The sequence below is a fragment of the Hyaena hyaena genome, unplaced genomic scaffold, assembly GCF_003009895.1.
Source record: "Hyaena hyaena isolate Hyena2069 unplaced genomic scaffold, ASM300989v1 scaffold_1696, whole genome shotgun sequence".
Lineage (NCBI taxonomy): Eukaryota > Metazoa > Chordata > Mammalia > Carnivora > Hyaenidae > Hyaena > Hyaena hyaena.
Window position 1 is genome coordinate 153,599 of NW_024082331.1, and position 17,776 is coordinate 171,374.

General features: G+C 36.1%; 1 protein-coding gene across 3 annotated transcripts in view; it reads right to left on the bottom strand.

The window, feature by feature from the left end:
* SPATA6 (spermatogenesis associated 6) overlaps positions 1-17,776 on the bottom strand; it is a 147,465-nt gene that overhangs the window by 88,900 nt on the left and 40,789 nt on the right. For all 3 annotated transcript variants that reach the window (XM_039224655.1, XM_039224653.1, XM_039224656.1), the window contains 2 exons: positions 2,262-2,303; positions 1,099-1,223 (listed from right to left, as the gene is read on the bottom strand). In XM_039224655.1, coding sequence (XP_039080586.1) covers positions 1,099-1,223; positions 2,262-2,303 — 167 coding nt within the window. The remainder of the gene's footprint in view (positions 1-1,098; positions 1,224-2,261; positions 2,304-17,776) is intronic.

The window sequence follows — 17,776 nt, forward strand, 5'->3', positions numbered from 1 at the left end:
TTAGTCACATTTACACTTCTAGTGAGCTAAAGTTGCTATTTTCCAGGACAGAGCATATCATAAACCTAGACGTACAGGGAAAATTATTTAATTCACTATATTGCCTCATATATCACCCCATTTCCATTACTCAAACAACGTAAATATTTTATAAAGGTAGTAAAAAATGTTTATCCAAATTATTTGAACCTAGACATCTTTTGTTTTTTTCTTCTTTGAAATAGCAAGGTCTTCTCTCAGTTTCTCTAAGTGGAAGACATTTTCAGGGATCAAAATATGTGTAAATCACCCAACAGAAGTTGAAGGGAGTTAGAAGAAAGGATGGAAGAATTGGCTATCACAATGTAGCTTTCACATTTAGTTATATGAATATATATTTTCATGACATGAACATACAACAATTAATTGGTCCAAACTCCTACTAACAAACATCTAAATTCTTGCAATTTTTCACTATTGTGAACCATGCTATCAATGAACATCCTAGAGAAGCTCTAGTACACTAGATAGACTACATCCCCAACATACATACCTAGGAAGCAACAGGCTGTGAGAATCTTTGCCTTTATCAGTGAATTCTGAATGGTGGAAGTTCCAATTTACATGGCCTTGCAGCATATAAGAGTTTCCATTTTTCACACTTATGGTATGGTCAGATTTTATTAAATTTTACCAATCTTATGACTACAAAAATGAAATCATAAGGTTGTTTTCATTTGGATTTCCCTATATGCTGATGAGATTGAGCACCTTTTCAAATGTTTATTGGTCATTCTTTTGAGGGAATAATAGAGCAAAAGACAAGAGAGAGATAGGGAAGGTGGGGAGGCAGGTGGCAGAATGAAAGGAGAGAAATCTGAATAATATAAGGCAAAATAACACTTGCTAATTCTGGATGAGAGATTCATGGGTTCTGTTTTATCATTTTCAGTCAGCTTTATTATGTTTAAAATAACATCATAATTTCATTAAAAAATTATGTTTTGAACCAAATCAAACTTTGAATTAGTTCTTCACATTTTGGGTATTAACAGCTATGCAGTACTTTTGACAGTGATCCTATACCACAAATTGATTCAGAAAAGAGTAAGCACTTACTCGAAGGCCAGAAATCCTCCTCATGGTAACCTGGCGGTTTGAATCATGGTGTCCGGAAATTTGGTTTGGACCCGGGAACATGAAATCTCGTGTATTCTCATCATATGTAGATAGTGTTTCACCCACTACAAGAAAGATACACTATGACTCAAACGGTAACAAATTTTCTATTCAGAAATAAAATCATCAAGAACAATATGTATAGTGCCTGATGCTTTACTGGAATATCTGCTTCAGGGCCATGTTTGTTTGTTTGTTTCTTCCTATGAAAGGAAAATTTAAAGCAAGTTATGTTAAAGGGATTCCTTATCCAGAAATGTAGTACGTATGACTAATTCTCCTTTTCCTTTATAGAAAGGAGATATTCATGTAAATTTTGTGAGTACCTACGTGTTTCTAGAGAAAAAAAGTCCTTGTAAACCTATCAAGTTGGTATGACATTTACAAATCTAAAACATAATTATCATCTCCACAAATTTTTTTCTACGTCCCATTCCTTTCTACTTGTCATTATAAGACATTAGGTTACACATTGAAAAAAAATGTAGACATTCTCTACAATTTATGGTTATCTGAATTAGGTACATATGTAGTATTCCAAATCTTTTAGATTACTAATTTTCAATAACATATAGTTCTCCATTTCTCACATAAAATAATTATTTGATTAAGATAGATTTCTCCTATAATTGTAGACGTAAGTAACAAAAATCAAGCCAGTCTCCATATTTTAATTCTACCTATCCCAGAGACCTGTAGTATTTACTAAACAGTTAAGGTTTTACTCCCCTTCATTCCCAATAACAGTCAACACACAAAAATAAGGATAATTACTTTATCACCAAAAATATAGTTTGAAAATATCACAAAAACTTAAAAATCAATTTTTATGAATGTCCCCAAATATGCTAGAATGATAGCATGTCATTTTCCATTTTCCATTATTACTATTTATTCAATTTTAGAACAATATGTTCAAATACTATTTATTTCAGTCTTTCTGAATACATTATTTTCATCTATTGACATTTTACATATATGGACAAATACTAGAAACTCAACATTGTTCTTAATTTGGAAAGGGGGAAAAGATGGTATTTTTAAAAAGCATTCTTTGAAATGAGTTTGCACATCAATTACCTTATCAAAATATAATACAGTACCTGGTGGAACTAGTTGAATCAACTCAAACAATGCAGTATCATCTGAAATTTTAAAGAAAAATTTCCTTAAACAAATTAATAATAAACAAAAATCAGTTACTTTAATCATGAAAGTGTCTTGTCTAACAGTCAAAATAATTGCTGGGTAGACTACATATATGTCTATATCTTAGTATACTGTGTGTGTCTATATGTGTGTGTGTGTGTGTATATATATATATATATATATATATATATATATTTTTTTTTTTTTTGGTTGCTATGTCCCTTAGGGCTTTACTACTCTATAATAGAGCTTAACCCCTCAACCTCTCTGGATTTTTTTCTGATTTTTTTAAATTTTATTTTTTTAGAGCAGTTTTAGGTTTACAACAAAACTAGAGAGGGAAGTGCAGAGATTTCCCATATATCTCTGTCCCCACATGTGCACAGCCTCCCCACTATCAACATCACTCTCAGGAATGGCACTCTTTTTTTTTTTTTTTTTTTTAACCAAGGATGAACCCCCTTGGTGATTACATCATAATTACCCAAAGTCCACGGTTTACCTCAGGGCTCACTCTTGGTGATGTATATACTCTGTAGGTTTGTCCAAATGTATAATGACATACTCTGTTTCTATTGTATCATTCATAGAATTTTCACTTCCCTGATTCTCCTCTGTGCCTATTCATCTCTCTCCTCCACTTTAATTTGCCCCCACAAGCAACCACTGATCTTTTCATTGTCTCCACAGCTTTGCCTTTTCCAGAATGTCATAGAGTTAGAAACATATAGTGTTCAGGTTTTTCCCATTGGCTTCCTTCACTCACTAACATGCATTTCAGCGTCCTTCATGTTGTTTATGACTTGATAGCTCATTTCTTTTTCTTAAATGTTTCCTTATTTATTTTGGGGAGGAGGGTGTCACAGAGAAATAAGGAGAGAATCCCAAGCAGGCTCCATGATCTCAGCACAGAGTCCAATGCAGGGCTCAAACTCATGAACTGTGAGATCATGACCTGAGCCAAAATCAAGAGTGGGACACTTAACCAACCGAGCTACCCAGGCCCCCTGACAGCTCATTTCTTTTAAGTATTGAATAATATTCATTGTCTGGATCTACTAGGGGCATCTTGGTTGCTTCCAAGTTTTGACAGTTATAAATAAGGCTTCTATAAACAACCTTGTGGAGGGAGGAGTTCAGATGGCGGAGGAGTAAAGAGACCTTAGGCTTGTCTCATCCCTTGAATAGCATGAGTTATCAAATCATTCTGAACACCCAATAAATCAATCAGAGGTCTGAGAGAACAACAACTGCAAATCTACAGGTAGAAAAGTGACCACCTTCTGGAAGGACGGAGTTGGAGAGAGTTGACCTCGGGGAGACAGCTGTGGGTACAGGGCCTGGGAGGGAGCCTTCTTACAGAGGCTGCTGCAAAGTATTAGAAGCAGCAGAGTACAAAATCTAAACTTTTAGAAGTCCGCTACCATGCGGGAAGTGCTTGGCTTAAAGGTGCTCGGGTGGCAAAGCAGGGCAGAATCCCAGGAGTGACAGCATGGTCTAAGGATCTCCTGGATCACAAGAAGGATGGGCCAGGCCAACCTGCTGCACTGTTCCCAAGCATAGGAGTGGGGACACAGGCTGAGGGCACCGATTTGAGGTAGGGTGCCAGCTTTCTGCTCTGTTTTGACATAAACTCTGAACCACTGTGGGGTCAGTGACTGCCTTCCTCACATTGGCTGACAACGGGCAAAGGAAAGCAAGATCCTCCCCAGAGGAACAGCACAAGTCCTCGTGCAGGATTCCCTAACATTGGGATTTGAAACTTAGTCATGCACCTGAGATAAAAAAAAAAAAAAGTTTAGATACAGGCAGGGTGAACGCATGGTTCTCACGGAAACCAGGTACACAAGAGGGGTGACTGCTCTTCTGTGAGGGTTTCTTGAAGAGTGGAGGGTGTGAACTTTCAGCTCCAGGGATAGGGAGCTGTGCATCCTGCGCATCAGAGCTGAAAGCCTTCAGGGAGCAAAACAGCGCCACCTAGTGGAGGATGTAGCCACTTACACAAAGCATCCCCCTTTTCACGTCCCCTTAAGTCCCATTTTCACTGAAACCAGTCAGCCTGAAAATCAATGCAGAAGGTCCTTCCTCCAGAAGACCAGCACATACAACTCGCTCACACCAAGTCTAATGATCATGGAATGCTGCAAAGCTTCAGCTCTAGAGAAAATAGGATCCAACTTCCTTATTACTTTCATTTTTTAATTATTATTTATTTTCTCATTTATTTTCTTAGTTTTTTCAAGTTTTTTTCTTTTATCTATTTTCTCTGTTCTATTTTATTTTATTTATATTTTTGGATTTAGATTATTTTTTTAATGTTTATGAGAGAGAGAGAGAAAGAGAAAAAGAGAGAGAATGAGATGGGGGAGGAACAGAGAGAGAGGGAGAGACAGAACCTGAAGCAGATTCCAGGCTCTGAGCTCTCAGCATAGAGCCTGATGTGGGGCTCGAACCCACAGACCGTTAGATCATGACCTGAGCTGAAGTCAGACCAACTTAGCCACCCAGGCGCCCCTAGATTTAGATTCTTTTAACAAGAACAAAACACACAAAGAATCTAGTTTTGTTTGTTTGTTTTTCTTTCTTCTATTCTTTTCTGGACAAAATAACAAGATGAAGGAATTCACTCCAAAAGAAAGAACCGGAAGTAGAACTCCCGGCCAGGGATTTAATCAATACAGATAGAAGTAAGATGTCCGAACTAGGATTTAAAACAATGATTATAAGGATACTAGCTGGGCTTGTAAAAACGCATACAAGACACAAGAGAATCCTTTTCTGCAGAGATAAAAGAAATAAAATCTTGGGGGGCCTAGGTGGCTCAGTCAGTTAAATGTCCAGTTTCAGCTCAGGTCATGATCTTGCAGTTCATGAGTTCAAGCCTGTGTTGCTCTGTGCTGACAGCTCAGAGCCTGGAGCCTGCTTCAGATTCTGTGTCTCCCTCACATCTCTGCCCCTCCCCTACTAGTACTCAGTCTCTCTCAAAAATAGAAAAAAAATTTTAAGTTAAAAAAAGAAAGAATTAAAATCTAGTCAGGCTGAAATCAAAAATGGTATAACCGAGATGCAAACCCAAATGGAGGCCATAAAAATGAGGATGAATGAAGCAGAGGAGATTAATATAGAAGATAAAATTATGGAAAATAATGAAGCTAAAAAGAAGAGGGAAAGAAAGGTAATAGATCACAAAGGTATAGGGAACTCAGCAACTTAGTAAAATCGAACAACATTCATTCCATAGTAATCTCAGAATATGAAGAGAGAGAAAATGGATCAGAAGGCTTATTCATAAAAATTATAGCTGAAAATTTCCCTAATCTGAGGAAGGACACAGACATCAAAAACCAAGAAGCACAGAGAACTCCCATTAAATTAAACAAAAGCCGACAATTGCCAAGGCATATCATAGGCAAATTCACAAAATACACAGACAAGGAAAGAATCCTGAAAGGAGCAAGGGAAAAGTCCTTAACCTACAAGGGAAGACAGATCAGGTTTGCAGCAGGTCTGTCCACAGAAACTTAGGAGGCCAAAAAGGAGTGGCAGGATATATTCAACATGCTGAACTGGAAAAATATGCAGCCAAAAATTCTTTATCCAACAAGGCTCTCATTTAGAATAGAAGGAGAGATGAAGAGTTTCCCAGACAAACAAAAACTAAAGAGGTTTGTGACTTCCACATAAGCCCAACAAGAAATTTTAAGGTGTCTCTGAGTGGAGAAAAAAAAAAAAAAGACCAAAAGCAACAAAGACAAGAAAAGACCAGAAAACATCACCAGAAGCACCAACTTTACAGGTAATACAATGGCACTAATTCATTATCTTTCAATAATCATTCTGAATGTAAAAAGACTAAATGATCAAATCAAAAGACATAGGGTAACAGAATGGATAAAAACAAGATCCATATATATACTGCCTAAAAGAGACTCATTTTAGACCTAAAGACACCTGCAGATTGAAAGTGAGGGGAGGGAGAAGCATCTATGATGTAAAAGGATGTCAAAAGAAAGCTGGTGTAGCCCTACTTATATAAAATAAACTAGATTTTAAAAACAAAGAGTGTAACAAAGACTGGAGAAGGGCATTATATCTAATTAAGGGTTCTATTCATTAAGATCTAACAATTGTGAATTGTTAGTCTCCCAACATGGGAGGACACAAAAATATAAATCAATTAATAACAAATATAAAGAAACTCACTGATAGTAATAAAATAATAATAGGGGATTTTTAACACATCCTTTACAGCAATGGATAGATCATCTAAGCAGAAAATCAACAAGGAAACAATGGCTTTGAATGACACACTGGACCAGATAGACTTAACAGATATATTCAGAACATTCTATCTTAGGGGCACGTGGGTGGCTCAGTCAGTTAAGAATCTGATTCTTGGTTTGAGCTCAGGCCGTGATCTCACAATTCATGAGATCAAGCCCTGTATCAGGCTCTGTGCTGAGAGCATGGAACCTGCTTGGGATTCTCTCTCCCTCTCATTCTCTATCCCTTGCCCATTCGTGCTTGCTCTCTCTCTCTCTCAAAATAAATAAATAAACTTAAAAAAAAAAAAGGAACATTCCATCCTAAAGAGGCAGAATACACATTGTTTTCTAGTGTACATGGAATGTTCTCCAGAATAGATCACATACTGGGACGCAAATCAGCCCTCAACAAGTACAGAAAGACTGAGATCATACCATACATATACTCATATCACAACAAAATGAAAACTGAAGTCAACCACGAGAAAAAATTTGGAAAGCCCTCAAATACATGGCAGTTAATACATCCTATTAAAGAATGAATAGGTTAACCAGGAAATTAAAGAAGAAATAAATACATGGACGCAAATGAAAATGAAAACATGACAATCCAAAACCTTTGGGATGCAGCTAAGACAGTCCTAAGAGGGAAGTATATTGCATTTAGGCCTATCTCAAGAAGCAAGAAAGGTCTAAAATACACAACCTAACCTTTTATCTAAAGGAGCTAGAAAAAGAACAGGAAATAAAGCCCTAGCCAGAAGCAGAAGGGAAATAATAAAGATTAGAGCAAAAATAATGATATGGAAAGCATTCCTACAGGCAGGAACCAGACAAGGATGTTCACTCTCACCATACTATTTAACATCGGACTGAAAAGTCTTAGCCTCAGTAATTAGACAACAAAAGAAATAAAGGCATCCAAATCAGCAAGGAAGAAGTACAGCTTTCATTATCTGCAGAAAACATGATATTCTATGTAGAAACCTGAGCGACTCCACCAATAAATTGCCAGAACTGATACATAGATTCAGCAAAGTTTAAGGCTATAAAACCAATGCAGAAATCTGTTGCATTTTTATATATCAATAATGAAGCAGCAGAAAAAAGAAATCAAGGAATCAATCCCATTTACAACTGGACCAAAAAAACATAAAATACCTAGGAATAAACCTAACCAAACAGGTAAAAGATTTGTACTCTGAGAACTAGAGAGCACTTATGAAAGAAATTGAAAGGCCCTAAAGAAACGGAAAAGCATTCCATGCACATGGATGGGAAGAACAAACACTGTTAAAATGTGTATACTATCTAAAGCAATCTACATATTCAATACAATCCCTATCAAAACACCACAGGCATTTTTTGCAGAGCTAGAACAAACAATCCTAAAATTTGTATGGAACCACAAAAGACCCCAAAGAGTCAAAGCAATCCTAAATTTTGAAAAGCAAAGTTGGAGGCATCATGATTCTAGACTTCAAGCTATATTACAAAGCTTTTGTCATCAGAACAGTATGGTACTAGCACAAACATAGACACTATATAAATGGAACAGAATAGAAAACCCAGAAATTGACCCACAATTATATGGCCAACTAATATTTGACAAAGCGGGAAAGAATATCTAGTGGAAAAAAGACAGTCTCTTCAATAAATGCTGTTAGGAAAACTGAACAGCAACATGCAAAAGAAATTAGAAATTAGATCACTTTCTTACACCATAAGCAAAAATAAAATCAAAATGGATGAAAGACCTAAATGTGGGACAGGAAACCATCAAAATGTTACAGGAAAAAACAGCAACCTCTTTGACCTTGTCCACAGCAACTTCTAACTTGACATATCTCCGAAGGCATGTGAAATAAAACCCAAAATGAGCTACTTGAACCTCATCAAGATAAAAAGCTTCTGTGCAGGGGCGCCTGGGTGGCTTGGTCGGTTAAGCGTCCGACTTTCACTTGGGTCATGATCTCGCGGTTCGTGGGTTCAAGCCCCGTGTCGGGCTCTGTGCTGACTGCCAGCTCAGAGCCTGGAGCCTGTTTCAGAGTCTGTCACTCCCTCTCTCTGTGACCCTCCCCTGCTCACGCTGTCTCTCTCTCTCTCCTAGAAATAAATAAAACATTAAAAAAAATAAAATAAAAAATAAAATAAAAATAAAAATAAAAAGCTTCTGTGCAAAAGGGAAATGATAAACAAAACTAAAAGGCAGCTGATGCAAATGATATATCCGATAAAGGGTTGGTATCCAAAATCTATAAAGAACTTATTAAATTCAACACTTAAAAACCAAATAATCCAGTGAAGAAATGGGCAGAAGACACAAACAGGCACTTTTGCAACACTTTTCCAAAGAAGACGTCCAGATGGCTAACAGACACATGAAAAGATGCTCTACATCACTCACCATCAAGGAAATACAAATCAAAACCAAAATGAGATACCGCCTTACACTTTTCAGAACAGCTAAAATTAACAACACAAGAAACAGGTGTTGGCAAGGATGTGGAGAAAGGGGAACCCTATTGCACGGTTGATGGGAATGCAAAATGGTACAGCCACTCTGGAGAACAGTATGGAGGTCCCTCAGAAAACTAAAAGTAGACTTACCCTGTGGTCCGGCAATTGCAGTACTAAGGATTTACCCAAAGGATACAACGATACAGAGTCAAAGGGATACATGTACCACATTTATAGTAGCATTATCAACAATAGCCAAATTATGGAGAAAGCCCAATTGCCCACCAAATGATGAATGGATAAAGATGTTGCATACAAACCTACACACCAACAATGTGTGTATACATGTACACACACACAATGGAATATTACTCAGCCAACAAAAAGAATGAAATCTTGCCATTTTCAACATTTTATTATGCTAAGCAATATAAGTCAATCAGAAAAAGACAATACCATACAATTTCATTCATATGTGGAATTTAAGAACAAAACAGATGAACAACATTTGGAAAAGGGTATAAAAAAAGAAGAAAGGGAAACAAACCAGAAGAGACTCTTCTTTTCATTTAGATTTTTTAAATTTATTTTGAGAGAAAGAGCAAACATGAGTAGGGGAGGGGCAAAAAGGAGAGAATCCCCACAGAACCCAATGTGGGGCTTGATCTCATGAACCGAAAACACAAGAGACTATTTTATTATTGTTATTTTTTTAATGTTTATTTTTGAGAGAGAGAGAAAATTGAGGTGAGGGAGGGGCAGAGAGAGAGGGAGTCACAGAATCTGAATCAGGCTCCAGGCTCCAAGCTGACAACACAGAGCCTAATGTGGGGCTCAAACTCATGAACAGTGAGATCATGACCTGAACAAAAGTCAGACACTTTCTAAGGGCTAGGAATCCCAAATTCAGTAAAAACATCTCTCCAAAATAAAAACAAAACACAGACATTCTCAAAAAATGAAAATCAAGATAACCATTACCAAAAGACCACTGAGAAAGGAATTGTGAAAGAATTTTCTGCAGAAAAAAGCAATAAACTGAGAAAAATGCTCAAAGATGAAAGGAAATAGAGAACAACCAAAAAGATACAATATGGTTGTAGACTGAAATGAGTGACACCTCTAAAATAACAGTAATATTTTTGTGTAGTTTAGTTGCATACCAATTTAAAATTCATGACAAAAAACCCCCATATAATATAGAAGGGATATAAATGAAGTCAAGTAGTTGTAAGGTTCTCCATGCCCTAGAAAAGGTAAAAACAAAACAAAACAAAACAAAACAAAACAAAAAAACCTTTATATAAGACTCTGATAAATGAAGCATTCATTCTGTAATCTCTATTGAAACCACAAAAAAAAAAAAACAAAATACCAAACAACATGCACCTCCAAGCTAATAAAGGGGTAGAAATGAAAGAGCAAAAAATAGTTAATTCAAAAACAAAGAAGAAAAAAAGGAAAACTAATATTCAACAATCAGAACAAATAAAAAGTTAATATGATAGATTTAAACCAAAATATATCAGTAAATACATTTTTTTAATTTAAACTTTTTATTCTTAGATGAGGATTCACATGAAGTAAGAAGCAACACAGAGAGATTCCATATACTTTTTACCCATTTTCCCTAAATGCAAAAAAAATATACCATACTATCCCCTTATCTGTGGGGCATATGTTCCATGATCCCAGTGAAATGGTCAATACTGAACCCTATATTTACTATGTTTTTTCATACATATATATGAAATATATATATGGTATATATATATATACACTTATGATAAGGGTATATATATATATACCTATGATAAAGTTTAATTTATAAATTAGGCATAGTAAGAGATTAACAATAATAAAATAGAAAATTTATAAAACTTATGTGAATGTGGTCTTTTTCACTCTCTCAAAATATCACATTGTACTGTAGTCACCTTTCTTCTTGTGATGATGCAAGATGATAAAATGAAAAAGTGAGAAGATGGAAGTGAGGTAAGTGATTGTTACGTAGTGCTAGGCTACTACTGACCTTCTGACAATAAGTCAGGAGGAGAATCATCTGCCACCGTACTGCAGGTAACTGAAACACGGAAAGCAAAACCCCAGAGAAGGGGGCACTACTATAATAAAATATATCATAGTCACTGTGACACGGTTATAATCCACTGGTTTTATTCAGAGTTTTCCAGCTTTGCTTGGACTCACTTTTATGTGAGTGTATGTGTCTATGTGTAGTTCTATACACTTCTACCAGATGTGTAGGTTTGTGTATTCACCACCACAGCCCCTTCTGTATACAGAAGGGGTATATCAGCAGATGATGTCTTATGTTGCCTTTCTGTAACCACAACCCACCTCCCTCCCGTACTCATCCCTCACCCTTGATAACCACTAAACTGTTTTCAGTTTCTATAATTCTATCACTCGTTTTAAGGAAATGTCTAAATCAACCAGTTACAGACTGAATTCTTAAAGAAAGAAAACTCTTCCCAAATGCCACTTGTAAGACACACATGTAAAATACAAGGATGTGGAAAGATAGAGAACAAACACACGAACAAAGATATAACACATGAAAACTAAAAAAACAGCTGGTTTGGCTACACTACACTATAAAAGAGAAAGAAATCTTTAAGAAATGCATTAAAATAATAAAATGTTCAATTCACCAGTTGATAAATGCATGGTAACACTGGTCAAGAAAAAAGAGAGAAGACAAATTACTAATATCAGTAATGAGAAAACAGATAACAGAGATATTTTAAAATTCTATCAAGACATTATGAATAATTTTATGCTACTGAATGTATTGACCTGATCTGAATCACAATTGAAACAAAAAACAATTAAACAATTATAGTACAATGTGGGAATGTAGGGAAATGTGAACTGAGTGGATATTCAATGATAATAAGAAATTTATATTTTTTAGGTGTGATGTAGTATCATTCCTTTATTTTAGATAACCATATTGGATCCAATCTTGACATTTACTTCAAAATAATCTGATTTATTAAAAAAAAGATTTCTACCAATAGAAAGCTTAAAATTTGTACAGATATTGAAAAAACTAAATGGTTTTTGTATATATACACACATGCATATGTGTATATAAATGTATACACATACACACGTGTAGATATACACAAGGTGTTATTTAAAAACTAACAACAACAACAAAACATTAAACTACATGACTTCACTGGTGAATTCTTTCAAACTTCTAAGGAAGAAAATGATGTCACTTATGCACATATTCTTTCGAGAACCATAAAAGAAAGAACACTTCTTGACTTGTTTTACAAGACCAGTAAAATCTTGATACCAAAACTTGATAAGAAGCTCACAAAAAATGAAAATGACAGGCTATCTACCAAAAACCTACATTTTATTTATTTTTTAAACATTTATTTATTTATTTTGAGACAGAGTGGGCGGGGGGGTACAAAGTGAGAGGAAGAGAGAATCTGAAGCAGGCTCTGTGCTCTCAGTGCAAAGTCCAACAGAGGGCTCAAATTCCTGAACTGTGAGATCATGACTTGAGCCCAAATCAAGAGTCAGAGCCACCGGGCACCCCGAGAACATACCTTTTTAATCAACGATGTCATGTTTATATTTGATCCCTATCCTAGATGCCCAGGGAAAGCATCAGTAAATTCCAAGAAGCAGTAATATTATAAGCCATGTGCTCTGATTACAATGCAAGTTACCAATATTCTTAAAAAATATTTAAATGAGTCATAAGTATATATTTGAAATAAACCAAAAAAGACATTAAACTCAATATGAAAGTTCAACAAAATGACTGGATACAAGAGGGGTGCCTGGGTGGCTCAGTCGGCTGAGCGTCCAACTTTTGGTTTCAGCTCAGGCCGTGATCTCACAGTTTGTGGGACTGAGCCCCACGTCGAGGTCTGCACTGAGAGCATGCAGCCTACTTGGTATTCTCTCCCTCTCTCTCTGCCCCTTTCCCTCACTCTCTCTCTCTCTCTTTCTCAAAATAAATAAATAAATATTGAAAAAAATGACTGGATACAAGATAAACATTTTCTGGTCACTTTCCTGTATATCAACCACACACACACACACACACACACACACACACACACACACAGAAAGAAAATTGGGTGAAGAGCCTTATTCCCCAAGGTTACAGTTAGATATAACATATCTATATATACATATAACAGATATAAGCATAAGAGATGTATGGCAAGTACCTCTATGCACCCCTCCACAACCTTAACATTAGACTCAAGGAAAACATAAGTTTAAATAAGTCAATATATATTGCGTATCTAAATGGGAAGAATGAATAATGTAAAAATGCCAATTCCCCCAAAATATAATTAAAATTAAAATGTAAAGAGATTTATCTTGGACCTGAAACATGATTCTAAGTTCATTTATAAAATGAAACATGTAGGAATATGAATATGTGTATATCAAATGAAAATATGGATTACAGAAAGCTGTGATAATTAACCATGCAATATCAACCAAATAATAGACACTTAGAATAAACAGACACAATAAAGGGAAAAAGGAATGGGAGAGTACACAGAGATTAAGATGAGGATAGAAAGAACATTAATGGGGAACAGACTTCTGCTTCTGATAATGACAATTTATACCAAGCAGACCAAAAATCCTACTAGGAAGATTTTAAAAATCTGGTCAAATTATTTTTAAATATCTGCGTGAAGACACAGAGAAGCAAATAAGGCAGTTTAGAGTTACAGTTTAGAATCCTGAAGAAGAAAAAGCCAGGAAGATGAACCAGACATCAGAGTTGTTTTCTCTCTAAGGGCATCTGCTAATTTCAGAAAAGACAAATGAAGGATTGATAAATTTAGCTGAGATTTTTATGGTCTCACAGACCTAGAAGCAAAATATGACTGCAGGGCCTACCCATAAGGAGAGATATTCATAAATTCTCCACACTTTAGATAGGCCCCTGAAATAGAGATGAACTGTAAATAACCTGGCTTTTACAAGAAATGAAATCTGGCTTCAAATCACCTTAATCTGTGACATTAGACTGACATGATCAAGGATTGCTAGTATACTAGCAACCTAGAACAGGTAAATAAAAACAAAATCTACCTGGACAACAATAGCATAATGCCATGCTCCCAATTATTTCTGCAATTTTTTCACATAAAATGTTCAATACCCTTAAACAACCAAGAATGGTTACAGTTATTTTTGGGAAACTGTTAAGCACTATTAACTAAAGCTAATTATAAATGCACTCTATGGTTTAAAATAAATGGCAATAAAAAAGAATGGTTTAATGAGACACAACAGCACAGATGATTCTGACTTCAGCCATATTCAAAAGACTACTTACTCTATGATTTAATTTACATGAAGGTCAAGAATAGACAAAAGTAATCAATGTTGATAAAAGGACAGTGATTATCTTGAGGGGAGTATTGACTGGTAGAGACACAAGGAAATCTTTTGGGGCAATATAAACACTCTATGTCTTGGTGAAGGATGATTACTGATACACACAAAAGTGACTAATCAATGATGAGTACACAGGGTTAAAATTATACGTTAGGCACTTTTGACACAAAAAATAGCTAAGATAATCTTCAAAAGGAATAAATCTGGAGGGCTCAAACTACCAGATATCAAAACTGAAGCTACAGTAATTAAGAAACACAGTATTTATGCAAGAACGGACAAACAGAACCATGAAACAGGAGAGAGACTCTAGGAAAAAATACACACGTATGTTGGCACTTAACTTATGACAAAGTAACCTTACAGAGTGATGATAATGAGGAAAGTCTTTTCACCAAATAGTATTGCACACACAGATATATATAAAATAAAAATGAAATTTTATCCCGATTTCATACCATATATAAAAACGAAAGCCAGGTGGACCATAAATCTAAATGTAAAAAGTAAAGAAATAAGGTTTTTAGACTACATAAAAGAGTATCTTCATAACTTGGGGCAGGGAAAGAATTCTTAAACATGACCAAAATAAGCACTAAGTATAAAGAAAAAGATTAATAAATCAAACTACATTATTAAATTAGACTATATGGGGCGCCTGGGTGGCTTAGTCGGTTAAGCGTCCGGCTTTCGCTTAGGTCATGATCTCGCGGTTCGTGGGTTCGAGCCCCGCGTCGGGCTCTGTGCTGACTGCCAGCTCAGAACCTGGAGCCTGTTTCAGTCTGTGACTCCCTCTCTCTCTGACCCTCCCCTGCTCATGCTGTCTCTCTCTCTCTCTCCTAGAAATAAATAAAACATAAAAAAAAAAAATTAGACTATATGAAAAATAACTCGCTTCCCAAAAGAACAAGAACCACTAACAGATCAAAAATGCAATCCATAGAATGGGATAAGATATTTGCAACACATATAATTGACAGAGAGTTTGTAACCAGAAAATACAGAAATTCCTACAAATGAATAAGAAAGTAACAACCTGGGGCGCCTGGATGGCTCAGTTGGTTAAGCGCCCGACTTCAGCTCAGGTCATGATCTTGCAGTTTGTGAGTTCAAGCCCCGTGTCAAGCTCTGTGCTGATAGCTCAGAGCCTGGGACCTGCTTCAGACTCCGTGTCTCCCTCTCTCTCCGCCCCTGCCCTGTTTGCACTCTGTCTCTCTCTGTCAAAAATAAATATTGAAAAAGAATTTTTTTAAAGAAAAGGAAAGAAAGTAACAACCTGATACAGAATTGAGCAAAAGACAAATATTTCACACCCATTATAAAAAGATGTCCAGAAAGACTGATAAACATATGAAGAATTAGTCTACCTCATTTGACTTCAGGGAAATGCCAAATAAAAGCATTATTTGCCCATCATAATGATCAAAATGAAAAAATCTTGGGAATGATGTAGAGAATAGAGCTTTCATCAACGGCAGAGTATATGTTGGTAAAGCAAAACTGGGAATTCTTCGGCATTGCCTACTCATGCTGACCCTAAGACTTAGCAATTCCATTTCTATGTATATACCAAATAGGAATGCATGCTCATGAGCATCAAGTCATGTAATCAGGAATCTTCACACCAACATTATTCATAATAGCAAAAACTAGAAATGACCTAAATGCCCATCAATGTCCACAAAGAAGAGAATAAATAAATTGGATTATAGTTGCACAATACTACACAGCAATAAGGATGAATGGATTAGTTACTCACATCAACACAAGATAAATTTCCCCAACAAAATGCTGAGCAAAAAAAGTCAGGCACAAAATATTTCACACAGTATGCTTCTATTAATTTAGTGTTCAAAAATAGGCAAAGCTAAGTTACATTAGACATTAAAATGGAAATTCTTTTGTGGAGCAGAGAGGAAACAGTGATTAGAAGAAGGTATAAGAGGGGCTTTCTGAAGTTCTAGTGATGTTCAATTTCTTGACCTAGGTTCTAGTTACACAGGTGTTCATACTGATGTATTTCAATGAGTATAAACAAATACTTGAGTTAAACATGGTAGGTTAAATATATGCATTAGCTATATTCCCTTCTAAACCCTCACTAAAAGGACAAATGATTAAACACACACACACACACACACACACACACACACAGTGGCAAACCTGAGAGGAAACAATTTGAACAGAAGTGGTAACTGATTCACAGGAGAAAGGATCTTATGCCAATAGACAGGAAAGCTTAGAAGCAACCCATTTTATACTTGAATTCCTAACAAATATAGTAACTGGTAGTGCCAGATACCTCTGGAAATGACAGAAATCAATGGGTCTAAAAGCCAGAGCAGTTGAAAATTTAAGAAGCGGTCAAACCCCAGCTCCTTCCTCCAGTTTACACTGCTAGGAAACTGCCTTTCCCCATACCCAGGCAGGTGGCTGGAAGTTCACTCTCTGGAGGAGATGGGACAGGGAGAAGAGGGACTGAGGGAGGGAGAAGGAAGGGAAAGGGAGGGAAAGGAGAAGAAGGAGGTATAGTAATCCTCATCTTTGTCACTGCTGGCCTTGGAATGGAAACAGTAGATATGGTTGATAGCAGGGGTACTATAGGAAAATACGTAGATTACGAGTCTGGGCTACATACTGATACTTTACCACAGCTTCTTCATCTTCACAAAGCTCTAAAATCAGTAGTAGCCACGTTTATAGCTTCTAAGAGAAAGATATGACTGATTTTTCTACTGAATATAACTTGCTAAGTAAAAATACATGAAAAGATGCTGACATCCCAAGTTTTTCAATTAGATGGCCCAGAGAAACCACCCTACAAATAAGTCCATATTGACAATCTCTATCCAGGAGGAACCCCCAACAGATTTAGTAATTAGTAGTGCCAGGCACCTTTGGCACATAATTTCTAAAGGCATATTAGTCTTCTGCTCTTAAATATGAACAGATGGCCAATAATTTGATGACATCCTCTAATACAAAAGACAGAAGCAAAAAAACAAAACAGAAAATAAAAGCAGAAACAGCAGTTTGTCTCCCCAGATCTCCTTATAAAAACAATTAATTACCAATTAAATAGCAAAACCATAAACCTATGGACAACATCTATAATAAAATAAGGTGATAAGATGTCCCTACAGACCCCAAAATAAAGCAGATGGTGACAAACGATTCACAGTCACAAAACCCATGGGTAGCAGCATCTATGCAGGAAGAAGCAGAAGGAAGGAAGGAAGGGGCTAGCAAAAGGACCTGGCAAGAGAACTTCAAAACAGCCAACAGTACTCACTAGGAAGCACAGGTCAGTTTGAGAAAAGCAGCTG